General features: G+C 46.1%; 2 protein-coding genes across 2 annotated transcripts; one reads left to right on the top strand and one right to left on the bottom strand.

The window, feature by feature from the left end:
- Positions 1-1333: 1333 nt before the first annotated feature.
- LOC115328677 (F-box/LRR-repeat protein 16) lies at positions 1334-17735 on the bottom strand. Its single transcript, XM_029990042.4, has 3 exons — positions 16412-17735; positions 8839-8987; positions 1334-3381 (listed from the first exon to the last, which is right to left on the bottom strand). The coding sequence occupies exons 1-3, from the start codon at positions 17470-17472 to the stop codon at positions 3233-3235; spliced, it is 1359 nt and encodes a 452-aa protein (XP_029845902.1). The 5' UTR covers positions 17473-17735; the 3' UTR covers positions 1334-3232.
- A 3585-nt stretch (positions 17736-21320) lies between these two features.
- Positions 21321-22008, top strand: LOC8027942 (peptidyl-tRNA hydrolase ICT1, mitochondrial). Its single transcript, XM_002409995.4, has one exon. The coding sequence runs from the start codon at positions 21332-21334 to the stop codon at positions 21890-21892; it is 561 nt and encodes a 186-aa protein (XP_002410039.4). The 5' UTR covers positions 21321-21331; the 3' UTR covers positions 21893-22008.
- The last annotated feature ends 243 nt before the right edge of the window (positions 22009-22251 follow it).

Below are 22251 nucleotides of genomic sequence, written 5' to 3'. Positions count from 1 at the left end.
GTTAGCCTACGTCGAAACTCGTTGCACTACATCGTGTGCCATCCCACCTAAACAGCACGAGAACATAGCACAGCAACGTCAAAATGCACACAAACCGTTTAGAACAGTCAAACTGCGTCGGCAATTACACTGGAACCCGGTCTCGAAAGACACCCGTTGTTACAGCTCAATCCACGTCAAATGTAATCAGATTTGTTTTGCTATCACATTTTTTATGTGACACCTTGTTAGCATAGTAGTACACTTACGGGACACCTTCACATGACACGACATGCATGACACCGCAATGTTATCTGATGCAGCACTGTACAACCATGACCCCGGTACCGCGACATGTGTGGCACCAATTTTCCTCGTAGTGCTGATGATTCGATCCCGTAGCTAGTGGTTTCGTTCGAAAAGGAAAGGCCCAGTATGGTTACCAAGTTTCTTGACTTGTCAGACAACAGTTTAGTTGTGACTGGTTTACCACCAATGTTGATGTGGGCCTAATGCGGAGGGCAAGTTCGTCTGCTTTTTTTGCAGGGGCTGTGAAGACGTCAGAATGCTGAGGTCTGATTAAAGGATAGTGGGTAGACCTCAAAGCAAGCTGCCTTGAAGTCTACCCACTATCCTTCAATCAGAGCCAATTGGAGCTCGGCATTCTGACATCACCACAATCCCTGCGAAAGAAGCAGACAAACTCTGCATACTTTTGTGCTGCCGAATGTGCTACACTAGTTTAATATTTTGTAAAGTCTTACTTTTAGCGTACGAAGTTCACTTGATTTCAATATTCGAGAAACACCCCACGGTACACTGTGACACATCTCTGGCACCTCTGGTCATAGCTTGCATGGAGATTTGTATGTGATCCGGTCCAAGAAGATTGTGACGTGGAGCCACATGCCACGGAAAGTTTGTAACGTCGCTTGAATTAGCGGTGCCCGCATTTGAGGCTTTCTATTGGAACTCTTTCTCGAGACTAGAAACAATGTGGCATTCAAAGAAGACTGAAAAATAGTGAGCTCTCGTCATTTTGCCAGGCAAAGATGGTCTGGGAAGCCTTTCTTTCTAAATGTCTGCTTGGAAGATTGAGTTATGAGGTTTATTGCTAGTGTTTTCACCTGTTCTGAACGAGAGAGAGAAAAAAAATCGGCAGAGACACTTATATTTCTTACATGTAGGAAGGCCAAAGCATTCGTACACACAGCGCATACCTACAAGCGGCACGCCACTTCTTCCTGCCGCACACAGCGCTCGGCGGTGACATCAGGCTTCCCCACTGCGCAGGCGTGGCAAACTCCGCCGTCCTCACGCCGGCTTTCGTGACGAGGCATCTGCATTGCTGTGCTTTTCTTTATATTTTATTTTTGAGGCGCGTGCTTGATGACATATTTTTAAGACCATCTTTCGGGGACAGTGCCACCGTTTTTTCGGGTAATAAGACAAGTAAGGCTTTTGCCTTAAACAAAGAAGCTAGATAGACGGCGTATGCACTGGCCACCGTTGTTGCATGCACTGCTGTTGGCGTGTGCTGGAAGCGTACTCCCACCACGCCTGTGTCTCGCCATCAAGGTTCATGGGTTTAACAGACCATGGGTTACTTTATTCAACGCTCGGTCTGGCGGCCTCGTATGAACGCCTGTTCTGGGATCAGCATGTTTTGTTGTCTGTACTTTGAGCCATCGCTGGTGAGTTTTATACACTGGGACAGAACTCTAAGAAAATTACAACGCTACGCTGTTTAACACTTCTGAAGACACAAAGATACACGTTACGAAAGGAGAGGCATGTGGGTCGTGTTGAGACCTTTAAGTAAACAAATTGCCACAGAACATTGGAGCAGTTTCATTTTAACGTGCATCCACAAGCTGGGGAATGACGAAGGAAGAATTAATAAAATTAATTCCTGCACCCTGTAAAGCCGTCGAGAGCTTTGTAGAGCACTTTTTTAAAATGAAGACAAGCACGTCTCACTGGCAACTTTGCCCCTCAACCAGGAAAGTTCCCTATATGGGCATGTCAAAGCATCAGTGGCCGGGATCGTAGTTGCATGACATACATCATCATGACACGCGCTACTGTGACGGTGATTTAATTTTTGTTGGAGACCTAATAGTTTTACCTTACGAGGTTAATCTTTGCCATTTCGATGGTTTTACCACATATCATTGTTTTGCAAGCTAATAATTTTTTGCAACCTAGTGTGTCAGAACTGAACCAATAAAATTCATGCCACTGAAAATTCTTGCTCACCCAGACGCATAGGCAGCATGCTTGTACAGGTCCTACATTTGTTTGAACAGAGATCATCTGCTAGCATATTTCAAATTAAATAACAAATCTTAAAATATTTTAGGTAAATTACTGTGCAGTGTGTGGCAGTTCTTAACAAATTTACAGGTTTTATATTAATTTTTTTTATTTAACCTCTGGGCCATATCACAGTCTGAAAGTTTGCTATCTAGATGAGTTTTTTTGGTTTGTACTGTTGCCAGAACTGTTTATCATCAAAGCACAGTAATGTTGCATCACTTTATCTACAGGTAAGGTGTTCAGGGTTATGATTGGTCTGCCATTGTGCTTTCTAGAGCAGCTAAGCCTTTTTTGTTTCTACTGTTGATAAAACTGCTTAATATTAAAATGGTAATGCTGCATCGCTTCACCGACGAAGGTGAAGTGCCTTGACACACCTGACCTTCATGAATTTTTAGGAAATCCTCTAGTCCTCCCAATCCAATAGTTAATCAATCGTCTGATCTGTTTTGCCATCTTGGTTCCACCTGCTAACTCTATGTGACTTTTACAGCTGTAAAAGTGTTTACCATTGCAGTGTTAAATCAATCCCTCACATTGAATTCAGGGACTTGTCATGCAGACAATTCACCAATGTTGCTTGGGGAAGCAAGAAATGTCAGAAAGCAATGCACAGTTATCACTACCTTAGAGGACACCATTTTTATACTTGCCATTTCAGCTTCGATTTTATCAACAATATTTTTTTTTGCCATACACAGTTAGAGCATCCCTCATAACGTTGCATGTCACATCTGCTAATTTAGGCACGTCGTCACAATGTCACGGGGAGTTTGTTTTGGTCACAGAGAGGGAGGGGACGAAAAGACTGACGTAGGAGATCGCTTTTGTTGGCGAACATTGTCGTCCGATAAACACGACCGGGGGTGGGGGGGTGCTCTTCACCATGTGCTCACGTGACGTAGTGGGAGGGGAGGGGTCACCCCCCTTTCCTTCACTCCACAATGAGACAGTGGCAGAGTTGCTCCTTGAGGTAATCGAGGAGTTCCGGTGTCGCTCCTGGGCAATTGGTGAGCTCGAGCTCCTGGAGTTGCCTCACTTGTGCCAGTGCCGAGAGTCCCCGGGAGGTTAGTTGGGGACAGCCTGAGAGTAGTGGCCATAGAGAGACAACGGCATATTAAAAGGTTGCACCAAAATCTGTCGTGACCTGGAATATATGCTGGAGAGTCTATTGCAACATAATCTGCTGGAAATTCTGCACCCACATGGCTGTTGCAAAATTTAATCTGCTGCAGAGGCTCTGCCTACAAAAACAAACAAACAATGCAATGGTTTAACCACAAAGCTGTTGCAATGTCAGATCTGATAGAGAGGCACCACCCAGAAGAAGCAATGCTTTGCCCACCTAGCTGGTACGACATAAGATCTGCTGAAGAGGCTCTCTCCACAGGATGCAGTGCTCCACGCACATGGTTGCAACGTAAAATCTGCTAGAGATGCCTCACCCACATAAAGCAGTGCTCCACTCGCACAGTTGTTGCAACATATGAAATGCTGGAGCAGCTCCGGCCGCATTGCTGTTGCAACATAACAGCTTCTGGACAGGCTCTGCTCATGAAAGGCATGCTCCACCCACACAGCTGTTGCAATGTAAGATCTGCTGGAGATGCCCCACCCACACAGCTGTTGCATCATAAGATCTACAGGAAAGGCCCCACCCACACAGTCATTGCAGCAATGCTCCAGCCACACAGCTATTGCAACATAACATCTGCTGGGTAGACTGCCCACAGGATGCCATGCTTTGCCCACAGTTGTTGCCGCATGAAATCTCTTGGAGATGTTGCAACATAAGATCTGCTGGAGATGCTCTGCCCATGAGAAGCAATGCTCCATTCACACAGCTGTTGCAGCATAAGATCTTCTGGAGGTACCCCACCCACACAGTTGTTGCAACATAAGATCTGCTGGAGATGCCCTGCCCATGAAAAGCAATGCTCCACCCATGCAGTTGTTGCAACATACTGGGGATGCCCTGCCCATGAAAAGCAACGCTCCTCCCACACAGCTGTTGCAATGTAAGATCTGATAAAGAGACTGCCCACACAGTTGTTGCCATAAAACTTGTTAGAGATACCCTAGCTGCCCATGAAAAGCATGCTCCACCTACGTAGCTGTTGCAACATAAGATCTGCTAGAGATGGCCTGCCCATGAAAAGCAATGCTCCGCCCACACTGCTATTGCAACAAAATCTGCTGGCGATGCCCCACTTACACAGCTGTTGCAACATAAGGTATACTGGAGAGGCTCTTCACCCATACAGTTGTTGCAGCAGAGCTGCCAGAGAGATGTCTCGCCCACGAAAAGCAATGCTCCACTCACGCAGCTATTGCAACATAAGATCTGCTAGGGAGGCTCTGCCCACACAGTTGTTGCAGCATAAAATTTCTTGGAGATACCCCACCCACGAAATCCAATGCTTAATTCACACAGTTGCAACAAAAGACTGCTGGAGATCGATGCCCTGCCTATGAGAAGCAACGCTCCACCGGCATAGCTGTTGCAGCATAAGATCTGCTGGAAATACTCTGCCCATGAAAAGCAATACTCCATTTCATCTATTGCAACATAAGATCTGCTGTAGATGCTCTGCCCATCAGAAACAATGCTCCATCCACACAGCTGTTGCAGCACAAGATCTTCTGGAAGTACCCCACCCACACGGTTGTTGCTACATAAGATCAGCTCGAGATGCACTGCTTATGAAAACCAATGCTCCACCCATGCGGTTGTTGCAAAATACTGGGGATGCCCTACTCATGAAAAGCAATGCTCCTCCCACACAGCTGTTACAACATAATATCTGATGGAGAGACTGCCCACATAGTTGTTGCAATAAAACATGTTGGAGATACTCTGCCCCATGAAAAGCATGCTCCATCCACATAGCTCTTGCAACGTAAGATCAGCTAGAGACGCCCTGCCCATGAAAAGCAATGCTCCACCCACACTGTTATTGCAACATAAAATCTGCCGGCAATGCCCCACCTACACAGCTGTTGCAACATAAGGTATACTGGAGAGGCTCTCCACCCACACAGCTGTTGCAGCAGAGCTGCCAGAGATATGTCCCGCCCACAAAAAGCAATGCTCAACCCACGCAGCTACTGCAATATAAGATCTGCTTGGGAGGCTCTGCCCAAACGTTGTTGCAACATAAGATCCGCTGGAGATCGATGCCTTGCCTATGAGAAGCAGTGCTCCACCCACACAGCTGTTGCAGCTTAAGATCTGCTGGAAATACCCTGCCTATGAATACCAATACTCCACCACATCTGTTGCGACATAGGATCTGCTGGAAATACCCTGCCCATAAAGAAACAATGCTCTACCCACATGGCTGTTGCAACATAAGATATACTGGAAAGGCTCTGATCACAGTTGTTGCAACAGAACTGCTGGAGATGCGCTGCTCATGAAAAGCAATACGCAGTTGTTACCCACGCAGTTGTTGCAGCTGTTAAAACTCATTGCTTCACTGACGCCTAACTCCTGGTCAGCTGAGTTGGTAGGGCGCTCCACTGGAAATGGAGAGGTTCCTGGTTCGATACCAGGACCAGACATATTTTTCCAGTCGCGCACCAGTCCCCTAGCTGTGTTTGGAGATTTGTGTTTTTCCTTTGTTCCTTTTCTCCAGGGATTATTATCGTTATTCTTGCCCAGCTCACTTGCATCTTTGCATTATCACCATAACCTTAAAATGCAGGCCGTCTACCCTTATTGGTGTTAGACTGGTGGCAGCTGTTAAAACCTGTTTGCTTTACTGATGTCTAACTAGCTCAGTTGGTATAGCGCTCCGCTGAAAATTTGAGAGGTCCCTTCGATACCAGGACCAGGCGAAGTTTTTTCAGTCGCGCACCAGTCCCCTAGCTTCCCAGGCTAGCAGTTGTACTGCACTGGCTAAATTGCTCATCTACAGAGAGTGACTCGTTGCAACGAAATGGCTGGCCGACTACACGCTGTATAAATATCCACACAACCCTCAATAATTATTAATCTACAACAGCCGCCAGATGCCCATCGGGTTGACTAACTTCCGACCACTTGCTCTGTCTGAAGCGGAGAAATATTTTGCGTAAATAGAGTTTTAGTAGATCGTTCCGATCACTCCGATAGCGATACCCGCCACCCCGCCACCGCCTTTGAGCATGCATCGTAGCTTTAATGGGTATCGATATCCGAAAAAAAGCTTTGAACGAGTGGTTCCGGGGAGCGACTCCTCGCAGCTGCTCCAGGAGTGACGGGGAGTGGCTCCCCGCAACTTCCGGAATCTCTGACGTCACAATCCTTCGCGCTGGTTCTCCCTCTCTCTCTTTTTTTTTTTTTTTCCTTAGGAGGAAAACGCTGTAATTGAGTGCCTCATACGATGAAGTAAACTAAGCGAAGTTTTGGGATGTCAGTGTTCACTTAACAGTCCGTAGGCGATTTTGTTTTATTTTTATGTTTTGATTGATGCATATTTTTCCTGCAAAAGTCGCCTAGCACGCAGACCCAATTTTTGGACATTTATTTATAGCGAGGTCAACCCAGTTTTTCAGACTGCATTGTTTTTTTTTTTCGTTCTCGTTGGTGTTAAACTTGATATCAGTATATATATATAGTATACACACACAATTTGCCGCTGTTCGTCACCGTGGCAACAGTCGCCGTCACCCTCGATTCAAACGGGCATAATCAGTTTTTTGCTGTCGCTGGCTGCCCTTTGAGGATGCCGACAGCTCGCAGTTCCCGAACACAGTTTCAGATTACCAACAAAAAAAATGTTACGAATGGTGAAATCAAATTATGCTTGAAATGAGCGATACAAGAAAAAACAAGTTTGTGTTTGGCAAGCCCGACTTGATTCTCGCCGTTTGAAGACGGCTCCAGTATTTGTATGATGGAAGTTTCTTTCGATTGCGACGGGAGCTAAGAATTTAAGTATGCGAAGCGCAAGTTTGTCTGCTTCTTGCGCAGGGGTTGTGGTGACGTCAGAACGCCCAGCTGCGATTGGCTCTGATTAAAAGAATAGTGGGCAGACCTCAATGCTAGCTGCCTTGAGGTCTACCCACTATCGTTCCGATCGGAGCCAATGAGGGCTCGGCATTCTGACGTCACCGCAGACCCTGTGCAAGAAGCAGACGAACTCGCGCTCCACATTCGCTCTAAATTGCTCTACATTTTAGGCTAATGAATTATTTTTGTCAGTTTCGTAATTGTTTCGTTTAAAGGGCAACTGAAAATAATAAAAAATGTATTGTTTTAAACAGCCTGGTTGGGACATGCGTGTCAAAAAATGAATTTTACGCGAACACAAATTTTTTTTAGCAATACTGACCTTGCGAGATTTATTTTAGTTAAATCAAGTAGGCAGGCGACCTGGCTAAGGATAGACGTAGTAGCCCTGGAGCGAGGGGACAAAAAAGGGACGGACAGGCACGAAACTTCTCGGAGTTTCGTGTCTGTCCGTCCCTTTTTGTTTCCTCGCTCCAGGGTTACTGTGCTTATTTTTGTTGCGTCGGAATTATGCGCGCAACGTCCGTGACGTCACGGAACGGTCATACACTCTTTCCACTTCAACGTGATGGCCAGGCCGATCCACCTCTCTTCCACGCACCCGAAATGTTGAGAGAGAAAACAAGTGGAAAGGGGGTGACTCCCGACTAAATTGTCTCGCGCCGTCAATATTGCTCTAAAAAAATTTTTTTTTTTCGTAAAATTTATTTTTTGACACGAGTCCTGTCAGAAATAATCCACTCTTATAATAAAATAATGATGATTGAAGAAGGAGGAAATATACGAGAACTGGAAGTGTGCCGGGGCTGCCGGATAGATGGCGACACTGAGTTTGTTGCTAAACAAAAGGGCAAATACCTTGTTCATGTATTACTACATATTTTCCAGAAGAAATGATTGAGGCTTTCAAAACGCACGTTAAACGGGGCATTTACAGATATGCAGTGAAGTCCACGCCGCCAAGAAAAATAAATATCTCATCAAAAAAATTGGGTTGTGTGTGTGTTTATACAGCCTAGAACTTGGTCTGCCTCACAGGGGCGACGAGTCTCCCAGCTGTAGAGGAGAATTTTAGCCAGTGCGGTACAGCCGCTAGCCTGGGGTCTTTAACGTGCATCACGCAGTAGTGATACACGACCGCACGCCGGTACGATGCTCATCCAGATCGAAACGGGCAGGGGTGGGGGGCTCGAACCCAGGATCCCTGGGTTCTGCAGCGCGAGCTTTCGCTCCACGTGCTCCGAGCTGGTGTGCGCTAGACCACTCGGCCACCGATCCCCCTTTTCTCATCAACAAGCTCAATACGATGCAGCTAAGTCTAAAAAAGAGTGTACTTAGCCGAAAACAAACAAATCTATAGAAAACCAAAGTGGTGCAGTTAAGTGTGAGGAAAAACGTGCACAACACTGCGATGGCGTACACCGCAGATTACCGTAAAAGCAGCGGACAGGTGGCGCAAGCTGCCGCCCGATTTAAAGTGTTCAGCCGTATGCATCCACCCATCCAATTCGGATGAGTTCTGTCACGGCGTTCTGTCCACTCACCTGCGAGAGACAGAATTCTGAGGTTCTTCATGCTGCACAGGTGCTGGAGGCCGAAGTCCCTGATCTGGGAACACCAGCGCAGGTAAAGGACCGCCAGGTTGGGGATGGTCGACAGGTAGCCCAGGCCAATGTCCGTTATGTGCATACATCTGTGAACGAGGCGACGGGTATACGATGATCAGATCAACACGCAGTGACACTACACTCTCAAGAAAAATGGGTGTATCGTTGCACCTTTTGTCCCATATAATACACCCCAAAACTTCAATTCGACGTACAGCGCCCTACAGTTGAACAGACGGCCCGAAATTTTACGAGGGGCTTGATAACCGTGTTGTGCAACTTATTAAAATAGCTAATGTACGTGTTACTCAATACCAAAAAAAAAAAAAAAAAATCGGGGTTTTCTTGGTTCTACTGTAAAAACTCGGTGTTTTTTTTTATGTGGTCTTTGATACATACTTTAGCTGTTTAAAAAGTTATATCGCACCGTTATCGAGCCCCTCGTAAAATCTGGGGTCGTCTGTTCGACTATAGGGCTCTGTACGTCGAAATGAAGTTTTGGGGTGTATTATATGGGACAAAGGGTGTAACGATACACCCTTTTACACCCTTTTTTCTTGAAAGTGTATGGCACACTCCAATTGACATTTTTCCAGTAAGGAGCACCTTATGGGGGGAGGTTGACTGGGAATTGCAAATCAAGTGTAGCCCGACGTTCTTCCATCTGTTAGAACAGACCGGCATCGTCGAGTTAAATCGGGTTTGAAATTGCTTTCTATGCTCCCTACTATACCGATGCTGAAACATAAAAGAAGGCGAAATACGCAGAGATAGGTGCTGGCAATGTTGCTGGTGCTGGACGATGTCCTCCGAGAATGGCAACAGCAGAAAGCAAAGGTCAGAAGAGAGGGTCTACGCATGCGCAGGACGACGGCGTGCAGTAGCAGCGTCTTCAACGTGAAGAGCGAAGCGGCGTTGAAAGGACAACCTACAGGGAGTTTAGCTCCGCAAACTCCCTACAGTCTAAGTGCATATCCTATCATACTAACTATTTCGGTAATCCTAAATCAACAACACCAGCAGCGTTTTTTTTTTGTGGTTTATGTGGGTTAAAGGGCCGATGCAACAATTTTTCTACTTTCGATAGACACAGCTTAGAATTATTCCTCGACATTTATAACCTATAAAACACACGTCGCTTTTTTTTTTTTCTCTACGCAGTGGCAGTCGCAGTAAAAAATTCGAGAAAAAAATGAAAGATTACAGATCTCTGTAATGCGAAACTAGAGCGCAGCTCTTGAGGTGGAGGAGGGTAATTCCCTTTCTTCCCCGTACCCTCCCCTCCTCCTTTCTTCCTCCTCTCCTCGTCCCGCTAAATTTGTTCATGGGTGACGTGACACGAAGTCATCTGACGTCATTTCCCCGTTAAATTTAGCGGGGAAACTGAATTGGTGTTGAAGTCACGTCACCCTTAAAACAAATTCGGTTTCTCCGCTAGATTTAGCGAGAAAAATTGACGTCACGTGACCTCAATACCAATTCAATTTTCCGCTAAATTTAGCGGGGCGTTTACGCCGACGGTGACACCGCGAAACACAAAAACGGGCGCTCTAAAATGCAGCCAGAAGAAGTAGCCACGTGACCTGGAGTCGATTATAAGCCGCGAATGTTTCTAACACGGCCACGCATTGGGGTTGGCAGAGCACAGGGCGCGCGCTGAAGCGATTTGGCACGAGCCACTACCAGAATGTGTGTCAGGGCATTGATTGTCACGAGTCAAAAATCGAATGCCTACATAGTCTTCGTGTCCACTGTATGATCAGCACATTTAAATATCATCACGGGGGGCGCTTTTATTCTGGGAATTCCGCCGCGACGAAGACGCTTCCATGGTCAGTGGCGTTGCGGTCGAGTATTCTTGGATCCCACTGGTGCAGGTAAGCTCGCGTCAAGTGAGAGACGTTCCTGCCAAATAATGTTGGACAGCCCCATTAAGATGGCAAATGAATTTATGGAGATTCACGGAGGCGTGCGAGTTAGCAAGAATGATGATCTGCGGGTCTCCCCTTAGGAAGATTAACGTAAGAGCGATTGATACCTTAGCACCCTTTGTTAATTCGCTAGAGTGCCTCGATACCTGTCCGTCTCATATCAACTCTTCTTGCAGCCTATGGCAGGCCCGCAAGTCATCATTATCGAGAATGTCGAATTTCGGAGATCGGCCAGCTGCGCCGGGCTTCAAGCTTGAGTTGGCTCGAATGTTTTATGCCATATATTTTTAACGTGATTTTAAGTAGTCACGAAACTCTATTTTGTTTACTTTTAGGAATAATATATAAATATGCCCGATTTGTTTGAGTTACGAAACATTTCGGGTCACAACGCATCCATTGTTTAGGTTCGTCATTAACGCGTAATTAGTGCTGTAATGTCGGTCGCCATTATCTTTATGCATATATGAACCTTTATTGTGTACATATATAGGTAGATCATCATCTGTCTAATACGGATGTTTTTGAGAAAACCCGCTTTACGGCCTCACCAACCCAGTCTCGTTTAATCCAAACCACGACCTTCCAAACGTGAGATGGCTGCAGCATGCACCAAAGTAATAAGTGCTAACGCATAAAAAATAATAATAAAAAAGAAAGTTTTTTTTTTCCGCGTAAACGCATTGTAGAAAGCTCAAACTCTATGACAATGTAACGCTAGCGGTCAGGATAGAACGCAAAAGATTGAGAACGTGTTTTTTTTGTTTTTTTTTGAGCCCATGTTTGCTTAAGCCTAATATCGTCAAAACAAGAACTGACATTGTGGACGCGCGTGACATGTACTATATAATCGAAAAACACTTGACAGCAAGAAGACGAATATTGTTTTCTTTCTTGCTGTTTTTTTTTTTTTCGTTGTTTGTTTTCTACCGCAACAATTATTAAAGGCATTCACAATGTCATTTTTTGTTTTCACGATCGATATTAGGCTTAGGTAGACGTTTTATATAAAAAAAAGGGGTCTTCCATTTTTTGATTCAGGTGACGTCATGTTCTCAAACTTTTGTGTTCTACCGCAACCGCTAACATCACATTCTCACGAAGTTTCAGCTTTCCTGCGATGCTTTGTTTATTTACACGGGCAAAAACAAACGCGGTTATTTTTTTATTTTTTTTTTATCAGGAACACCCGGTTTATCTAAGTTGGAAAGTGGTTGCCTCAGCTCGGCATCGCGGGAAACAATTAGGGGCGTCGTTGCAATCCCCATTTCACACGATACCGTAAAAACTGAAGAGCAGACGACCGCTGCTTTCGCAACAACCGAGGAAAGCAGACGACCCATTCGTTCGCGCCACGAGAGACCGCTATTTTTGGCACGGCGTCCGTCCTCGTATTACTTGAACGACTTAAATTCAGGTAAGAATCAAACAAAACAAGCGAACAAAAAAAAAAAAAAAAAACGCAAAAAAAAAAAAAAAAAAAGAAACAAAATCTGTGACGTTACGTTGTCGTGGTTTCGGGAAGAAAGGCGGTTGGAGTTTGGGCGGAGCCAGATTCAGTTCGTAGATTAACAAGTTGTTAAAATACGAAAGCTAACTTGAAAAAAAAAAAAAAAAGGCGAAAAGTGGGTAATCTGCAAAAACTAAAATTGTAACTAAAAAAAGAAAAATCTTGAAAGATGGTGGAACGAAAACAGGTGCTCATCATGGTTGAGAGCACTCAACAGCTGCTTACGAAAAAAAACAATGTTTTTCTTTTTTTTCTTTTAAGTGAGGGTATGCGTGCATTGTCTGCGCACATTAGTTGGTGGACCCAGCGTTCCTTAATCTTACCTATATATTTTACCCGGGCTAAATTACTGCCCGAGTGCATCATTAGACGTTCGCTAAGAGCGACATCTGAATTACGGCTGCAGCAAGACGCCGCGGCCTCATTTAGCAATGAAATGCGTGGTTCCAAATTAAAGACGCTTAATAAATAATGTGTTCTCGGTTAATACGGGCGCGCACAAATAATAATTAAAAAAAAAAGATTAAAGCTTGTTTAATCGAAATTGCAGAAAACCTAAAAACTCCAAATTAGAAATGTGCTTAAATAATAATAATAAAAAACAAGGGCTTTACTGAAAAAATAAAAAAAAAATGCCTGCAGGTTTCGTCCGATGCTGAACATCAGGAAAAATCAGAACATTAATAATGAACCGCTAGTTACAGTCGATACCAGCCATTACATTGGTAAATGACGTCCCAGCGTTTCATCGCATTCGTGTATACTGTTTTGCCTAGCCTATACTCCGTGTCACTAGCTGCGTGCAGTACAGGCGAAGGAAACGCCAGGCGAGGGGAGAAAGGGCAGCCAATAGAAAGGATGGGGAGGAGGAAAGAAACCTCCTCTCCCCTCTAACGTTCCTAGTGATCTCTTTCTCTCCTCGCCCTCCATTGCCCTCCTCTCCCGTTCCGCCTTCGTAGTGCTCGCCTTTTCTCTCTTCATAAAGGCATTCACTCGGTCTAGTTGGTGATACATTGTGTCGATTAAAACCGCTAAAAAGACGAGGACCAGTTAATTAAGAAGGCGCTCTTGAAGTGTTTGTGTCTACCCACTATTTTTTTTTTTTCCTTTTTCAATCAGTTGATAAGAGCTCGGCGTTCTGACACAGTCACTGACATCATCGCAATCTCCCGTGCAAGAAGCAGACGGACTTGCGCTCCGAATAGGTTTTTCCGTTTCTCATCATCCGCGTTTTCTCGCCGCCAGCCTTCAGCGCACCACCACTCTTCCTACGCGCTCAAAGTCTTCCTAAAAATGACTGACAGTGCTATTCGATGACGGTCAGCAAATTTCTAATTGGAACCGCATGTTTATTATCGCAACTTAAAAAGCTGATTAACAAATTTTAGTTGATTATTTGCCTCATCGTGACGATTACAGCCCCCTACATTATGTCTTCCTGGCCATGTAACTCACCTGCGCAGACCGCATTAATATATAGTTTTTACGTTGTTTTTTTAAAGGAATTTTAGAACGTAAGAAAAATCACCCCGTATTTTTATAGCTTCCATGTAGTTAATACTAGAGGCTTTTCGTAGATCGTTTCCGACGTCTGGCAACACTCTCCGCTACCAGCTACGAGACCCGGGACTCTGCGCACGAGGCTAGAGACGCGCATGCGCACTGGTCGCGTCTTGGCCGCGGAAAGCGTGGTGGGACAGCGGAAACTATCTACGAAAAGTCGTTACTGTCTCTTAGATTCCGCGGCGCAATACGCAGGACTTAACATAAAACATGAAAAAAAAAAAAAAAAAGACTATATATACGAGGTTGAGTACGCAGAACCGGCGCCATTTTTCATAGTACAGCGCAGACACGTAAACGAATTTAGTGATATGGCCGTTAAAATAACAATACCCCAGCCCAGAAAGCCACGACGCGAGGCATTCTTACATTAAATAAAAATCTATCTTCCACGGAGCCAACATAAAACGCGTCGTTCCATTTTCCGCTGACTGAGAGCTTTGCAAAACCATATAAAGAGCTTTAGATAGGGAGAGAAACTAAGAGAGAGAAAGAGAGAGAGATTGAGTGCACTGTAGGCACAGAAAAAATTCACCGCCAGAAGTTTTTCTTTTATTTTTATTTTTACTTAGGGGAAGTTTTTTTACTTTATTTTAGAAGAGCATAATATTTGAACATTGACCGCCGCTTATTGTACGAGTCTCGGCTATGGTAACACCTTGCCCTAGCACCATCGCGATCAGTGAAACCGGAGAGGACTTTAAGGCCTAACGCAAGACAGCGCGCCATTAGCCCATTGAGACGCGTATTGAGTTACAGGTTCGACTAATTACTAGCTCACATATCAGAAGGCCTGGGCAAAGTTAATAGAGAGTTTTTTTTTTTTGTTTTTAATAGCTCGCTCTTCATTGGTTTCCTCGAAGAGCTGGGCGCGTCCCACTGCTCAAGCTCAGAACGTCTGTGCCAGCGCAGCACGACACTCCAAGCTCCTTTATGGGGCCCCAATTCTAAAAGTCTCTAATAACATCTACTTGGAAGAAAACTGTGCAGTCGTAGAGCGCGTGAGAGCACATTCTTATTATTACTATTAACCGCTAAAAGAGGTAAGCGTGAGCACCTTGCACAGAGCAGGATAGCTATCTGCTCTGGCTAAAGCGAGTTACTCCGTTATTGTAACCTGAGTGAAGCAATACGAAGGCAGTAAAAAGGGTATACCCCTTCGAGAATCGGAGTGTCTTTCCCACAATATAGGGCTTCGTGCGGCAGAGTACCCTTTACAGGAGACACTTTCCCCCCATATTCCCCGGTTGGCGGCCGGCAAACGACTAGTACAAAGCCGACGGACGTTTTCCACGAAAAAAAAAAAAAACAACCTTTCCTGACCCCATCCTGAAAAACGGAGATAACGTCAGCTTAAAAAAAAAAAAAAAGGAGAAAATAAATAGAAGGAAAGAGAGAAAAATCGCACGCGCTCATAAAGGAGTTGGAAGGAGGACAGAAACTCAATAAAACGTGTTTTAGAGGAGACTTTGGGGCACATCAAAGTAGGTCGCGGCATTAGAAACTCCAGCATGAACCGCTAATCCCAGGTGGATTAGGAATTAGAACACCTCGGACCTGTCTTTAATCTGCCTCTTTAAAAGTGGGTCAGAATATGGGTCAAACAACTTGAGCTTTAAAAAATGCTCTCTCTTGCGCTATTATTTTTTTTTCCTCCACTAGATCGTGGGGACTTGGCGTAGTTGGACACACATGGTTTAGTTTGTTTATTGTAGACGCTTTAATTTTGGCTCACCATATAAATTTAAAAAACATGCCCCCCCCCCCCCTCTCCGAAAAAAAAAAGTAATAAAATGTTGGTAGGGGTCGTACATTACGTCCTGAAAAAGCCGATATAGCATGTATTTTTTAAATAATTTGTGAATATGGCTGAAGGCCCTGACAGTTTACCGAGTACCGAAATTCTAATTTTCCAAAGTATAGTCCAATGGCACCGCGATGGAATCAATATTTCAGCATAACTGTAGTGATCTCCCGCGTCTAAGAACACGTAAAGTAGATCTCCGACTCGTTCTTGCATTATACGTTTTCGCCGTTTACAATTTCAGCGGTGTACATTTTGCAACCACTGTCGTTGCAACACAAAACTTAATTTAAAAAAAACAACAAAAAACTGCCGATTGTTTAACGGTTTTTGTCTCCCCAAGCGACCAGCGCTACGCGTATGCCGTCCATCTTTCCAGCGTTTATCATCCCGGCGAAAAAAATGCTGAGTCATTGGGCCGTGGGCGCATGCTCTACGTCTGATACTCTGCAGAAGAGAGAGCTACAGCGCACACCGAGGGCGCGTCCCACTGGCCAGTGGACAAAGACGGCAGAGTGCAGAGGATGAATATTGGAATAGTCTGCACCTGCTGTACTCTGTGTCATTCCCGACATAACGATTCCACAGAAGGAAATGCGCCGTGATCCTGTTTCTTTTTTTTTTTTTTTTTGTTTCTTTTTGCGGTCGGACGTAGAGTGAAGCAGAGTATATTATGAATCCAAATAAAGAAACTGTCCTCACCGATCTAGCGTGAGCTGCTCCAGTTGCGTCATATCACAGGCGATGAACTCCAGGCTGGCGTCTGTCACCCTGGGGCACCAGGACAGGTCCAGGACTCGAAGCTGCCGAAGGTTTTCGGCCAGCAGTTCCACTCCGTCGTCGCTTATCTTGGTACATCCGGACAGCGAGAGTTCCACGAGATGGGGCAGAGCTTGCACCACGTTCAGCAGGCCCTGATTGGTCAGCTCCCAGCAGGACCTCAACCGGAGGACCAATAGCGTCCCTCCCTGACGTGGCCCCAGGTAGGCCAACGAAGCGTCGGTGACGTGGTACGCCTGAAGATTCAGCTCCCTGAGCGCGGGGAGCAGCTGGGCGACGGCTGCGAGCGTGTCGTCGGCAACGTTGATGCAGTCCGCTAAGGTAAGACACGTCACTGCCGGCGTTAGCGAGGCCCAGAGTCCAGCGTCGGTGACCTCGTTGCAGCCAAAGAGCTCCAGATTGGTGACTCTTGGGGCCGCTGCCATGAGTGCTTCGAGGGCCTTGTCCGAAACACTGCTGCACCGCAGTCCTATGAGACGGACGCGGGCTCTCAGGAACGCGGTCGGACACTGTGCCACGACGTCCAAGACGTCTTCGTCGTTGGCTCCTAGGAGGCAGACGGCGTCCATACCTCTCCTTTCCAGCGACTCGTAGAGTCTTCGCCTCGACTCGACGGGGTCCTTCCTCAGCTCCCGGCATCGAAGCACGGGCAGCATGTCCCTCCAGTGACGTGGGTCGTAGATGGCGTCCCTCCAGGACCGACAGACAGATGCTAGGCCTAGCTTCTCGCGGCCCTTGAAGTAGCCGAACAGACGTGCCAGATAGTCGGGATCTCTGAAAAGGTCGGCCGCGGTCCGGGGCCTAGTGAGGGCCGCCCAGAACTCGCGGACGGCGGCAGGACGTCCGCGACGACGTGGTTCTTGAGGTACCGGAGGACTGGGCGTCGCGTGGATGGACGCTCCGGCCTTGGCGCGGACAGCGAGACCGTTGAAACAGCGGCTCAGTTCGGCCGCTGCCCGCTTGGTGAAGCTCACCTCCGCCATGATTTTGCGCGGGAAGCTGGTCGGGGTTCTTCCTGATGACGTCAGTTTGCCGGTTGTTCAGTGATAACCTTGCTTCTGCTAAGAGGTGGTCGGTGTTTCTCAAGCTGTCACTCTGAGAGACGTGTCGTCTGCTGCGTCGCGATGGTCCCGGTGCTCGCCACCGGGTGGCGCCGAAGATCGGTCACGTGATTCCCAAGGGCACCAGTGAAACTGACACATTGGAATGTGTGCGACAAGAAAAGAATCGAACAATGCTTGGAAAAAGGATTAGAACTCAGCTCGTCTGTTCTTCACTCAAGCAACACATTCTATGGACAGTTTTCGTCTTGCCCGACGACGGAACTGGAAGGTGAACAATTATATATTAAAAAAAAACGAATGCAAATGCAACGGTTTAGGTTAGCGGAATAGATTTAGCTTCCAATCCTCGGGTGATTCGACAGCCGTTGCTATAGGAGGAAAGTGTGACGTTATACAGCCAAGATGACGGAATCTGTCAAGTTCAATTCGCAGGTTAGGTGCTTGTAAAACGTTCCTTCTTCACAAAACCTCCTCTCGCGAGTTCTAGGTTGTGAGGCTCGTTTACCTTCGACTGCACAGTTAAAGAGTCAACCAAGGAAGTGAGACCGATGGCACTTGAGAACTTTGAGCAGATTACACGCGAAACCTTCACTCTGCGAAAGAAAATCTGACAGCGACAGGAAAAAATAAAAACACTTCTTCACAAGGATACCATTTCCATTGGAGCGACGATTTCACATCACTGAACATCCGCCGAACCAATCACAACCAGGGCAAAACTGTGTTCAGCGAGCGTTTCGCTTAGTGCGCCTCTACTTCTTGCGCGGTTTTGCTGTCGACGTCGAGTTCTATCAAACTGGAGCACTTCGCAGATAGATAAGACTTGGCTTGCAACAACGGACGGGGAAAAAAAAGACCCCTCAAAAGATATCACGTTCACTGAGAGAAGCAGGCATCAGTGGATGTGTGCAACGCTGGAGTCGGCGGGAGAACCGGTAGCCCTCATTCGCAGACCACTTACCGAACCCTGATTGCGAACCGATACAGGCCAGGTATTTCGACGCGTTCACGCCGGCTCGGTCTTCGTTCACACGGGCACAGACGAAGCCGACGCCAGCGTAACGATGCATAGGGGTTTACGAACCAACCCCCCACACACAAAGAAGCACGAGTTCAAACACGAGTCCAAAGCAGAAAAGGGGGCCAAGGTCGCCTGTTCTGGGTTGCCGCGAAAGAAAGTGCCGTCCTCGTCCATGGAGGATCCCCGCGGAAAGACAGTCGGTGACGCTAAGCGCACGTCTCCTCCAAATACCCCGAGAAGCACCGCTCGGGGAGTCGCCGGAGTCGCTTTCGGTTTGTCGGGTTGGTTCCAACACGCTTTGTGCTCTCGCCCGAGTCGACTTGAGTCAAGGCCGCGACGGTCGGCCAGAACGGGGATGAACCACGACACGGGCGTCCGACGCATCCAAGCGGCCGATGTCTCTCGCTTGTTCCGAGAGCGCGCGCGCGCATGCGCAGAGAGGTCAATTCCCCGTTTCTTTGTGTGTGTGTGTGCGCGCGCGCGCGTGAGTCGGGCAACACAGCTGTGGATCCCCCGCCGCCGCCGTCTCGCTCCCGAAAAAGGGTGAACTAATGACAAGCAAAAGAGGGAGTTTGGGGATCGATATTTTTGGTCTCTCCTTCCCCTCCATCTCTGCCTCTCATTCAGATCGTCATGGCTGCCGCATTCCGCTCTCGCGTAATCTCGTTCTCGGCGGGAAATCGTAATATCTAGAGAAAATAGGGGTGCACGTGGCGGACGAGTGTGGAAACACGGATAGAAGAGCGAGGCGAGTTCTGCTTTCCCAAATGTGTGACGTCATCCGAGATTCGCTGGCGTCATCGCGCCTGTGTTGGCGTTCTAGGTATAGGTCTCGCTTTTGGCGATGCAGACTGTGATAGATGGTGGGTGAGCTTGACTCCCGAAAGCTGTTTAGTTCGCACTATTTTATTGCTAGGATATCTTTTGTTCGTTCTTTTTTGGTGCGTTTTCTCTGCATGGCAACCGTTACATGCAGACGAAATAAGGAAAAAAAGCAATGAGGAAGCTTGCACAGGAAAAGTTAGAGGGTCTTGTGAGACATGTGAGATCATCGTTTTTCTTCTTTGACAGAAGTTGTGTTTGAAGTCTTTCCGTGAAAGTTTAGCGGTAAATCACTAGACTCTCAGACGGATGGGCTTCTGGTGAGACAGAAAAAGACTGCTACATTGAACAAGCATTTTATTTTATTTTGGCCAGGTCGGACGAACGTACTGTTTGACGTAAACCGACACTTTCTTTGTTGCAGACGACACTGGTCGCACATCGGCGAATTGTAATTTTCAGCGCTGTTCTCACGGAAAGAGTGCTTATTAAATCGACGCGATATAGTAATAACCCGAGAGACCATCAGATTTGAAGCGCGCGATTTGTATTTTTTTTTCTGGATAACAATTGTAAAAACAAAAGAGTCAGGAGTTAAAACCCAGTCATATGGATTGCTTTTCGTTGCATTGGTTGATTACAATTTTTTTAATAGAACAAAATTGGATGGGGACAGTTCTACCACCTGTTAAAAAATCGAGCATGACTCCAGTGTAACTCCTGTTTAGTTGCACATTTAGTGACCATGGCAATGGCCGGATAGATGAAATCGGCCTATTGAATCGGACGGAAACTTGTGCCATCTGGTTAGTGTTTCACGCCTGTGAAAGTCCCAAACTGCGAGGAAAAATCAAGAAAAAACAACAGATTTAGAAAGTTCGTGACGGAGGCTGAAATCGGATGGAACGAGGTCTGGTATAATTGATACTGTGCGATGAGAAGAGGGGCAACTTTGCCAACGTTAACTAGCAAAAAGTAAAAAAAAAAAAAAAAAGACCTCGTATATTTTTTGTTTGTTTTCATATTGCGTCTGCATGTAAAATAATAATACAAACACACGGATAGACAAAAGTTACGAAAGGTGGATAAGCACAGTGAAGTAAGAAAGACAGTAAACAAAACAGGCAAAATGGTTTCTCCTGCGTCTATATTCTTTTTTTTTCTTTTTTTTTTAAATATTTCTCGGGCAGGTAAATATGGATCTAAACTTCGCAATATAATCGTAACCGTGTAAAAAAAAAAAAAAAAAACTAGTTGCCAAGTTAGGCAAAACAGGTTGAAGAGCTTGTAGCGTAGGAAATCCAAAGTAACAGTCAATTTCAGCATTTTTAGACACACCGTTGCTCAGAGTTAATTACTTAGAAAATTACACTGAAAACACTGAACATTTTTAATAGTGCGGAGGCTTTTCAGAAATCACAAGAGCGCTTTTATGCTGTAGTGCGCGTTTTGCTCAAATTTAAAGTACTCTAAAAAAATATTCGGTCGTAAAATAACTCTTGGAGTTTTTCGACTTCTTCATAGTTTGCACCCTAAAAATTTTTTTTATGCGAAAGAGTTTTTTATTGCCATTTTCATGGGTTGAAAGAGCTCTTGGTGTGATAAAAAAAACTTTCAAGGGTGTAAAAGGATGTCAGGAAACAAACAAAAGAAGATGAAAGGAAATTAAAATGGAAAGTCTGATTATTTAATAAACGCAGGGTACTGAGCAGTAGTATTCTTTTTAGCAAATAAGAGGTGTTTAAATGTATAAGGAATTAAAAATTGTAAAAGGCTCCACCTTTAAAAACTCAGCTCTAATAAGATTTTTTGCATAGTCGCTAGGTGGGGCAAGCTACCACACATTTTTTAAGGGTGCAGTTGGTGGTACTCCTGCGGCTCCAGCCGGTACGCGCTGACGCGCCTCCATCATACCTCCATTCACCGATTGCAAAAATGGCGGCGCGCATGTGGTTTGTGTGCCGTGCAGCGAGAGCGGCGGCGTTTTTTCCGAATTTCGTCGCAAATACCCCCTCACTCTCCGCCCGAAGTTACAAGAGCGCAGTGAGCTTGGACAAAATCTACCCGGACAGCGACCTAAACCACGTCAAGCCCGTCGAGGCCCCGCAGAGCACCAACGAAGTCTTCAGTGGCTACATACCCATGAACCGTGTGGAAGTGCGTGAGATCAACCCCGATAATCCTTTCAGGGTGGAACTGCGGGTGCACCTGGATTCTGCCGAGTGGATACCTCAGTCGGGAAAGGACAGGCTGAAGAAACTGGCCAAGGTCTACATCGACGCCGACGGCAAGTTGGTCGTGTCTTCGGATAAGACAAAAAAGAAACTCGTGAACGTCGCCGACTGCGTGGACAAGTTGAGGATTATGGTTCGCGAAGCCTGCAAGCCTCCCCCGGAGAACATTCCAGAGACCAGGTTCACGCTGAGGGCGAAAGCAGAACGGACGGCCGCCAAGAGGTTACTCGTCCGAAAAGACGCCGTCAAGCTCACATCGTGATACATGGTCCAGACTTTCGTGTTGCCGTAAATTAGGTGTAGACGGACGATGTGCTTCGCAGATTCTTGGTCTCTTTGCTTTACGCTCTAAATAAACGCAGAGTTATCGCTGCATCACTCGTGTACCCATTCTGATCGACGAGCTTTTTTCCAGTCTGCAGGCAACGGTGTCTGCAGGTGCTTTTCGACCAACAGCCGTTGGAGGGCGCGAGTTACGCTCCATTTCAGGTGGAGTTGCGAATTTATTGAGCAACGGAAAACCCCAATATGTGGAGGATACACCAGAGGAACCTCTGACCCAAAAATTTAAGGCTCATTATTGAAATTAATCATAAATATTGGTATTAAATAACGCAACTA

Source organism: Ixodes scapularis, unplaced genomic scaffold (genome assembly GCF_016920785.2).
Source record: "Ixodes scapularis isolate PalLabHiFi unplaced genomic scaffold, ASM1692078v2 PGA_scaffold6__148_contigs__length_123643588, whole genome shotgun sequence".
Lineage (NCBI taxonomy): Eukaryota > Metazoa > Arthropoda > Arachnida > Ixodida > Ixodidae > Ixodes > Ixodes scapularis.
The sequence above is the reverse complement of the archived record's forward strand: the minus strand, read 5'-3'. Positions and strand labels throughout refer to the sequence as shown.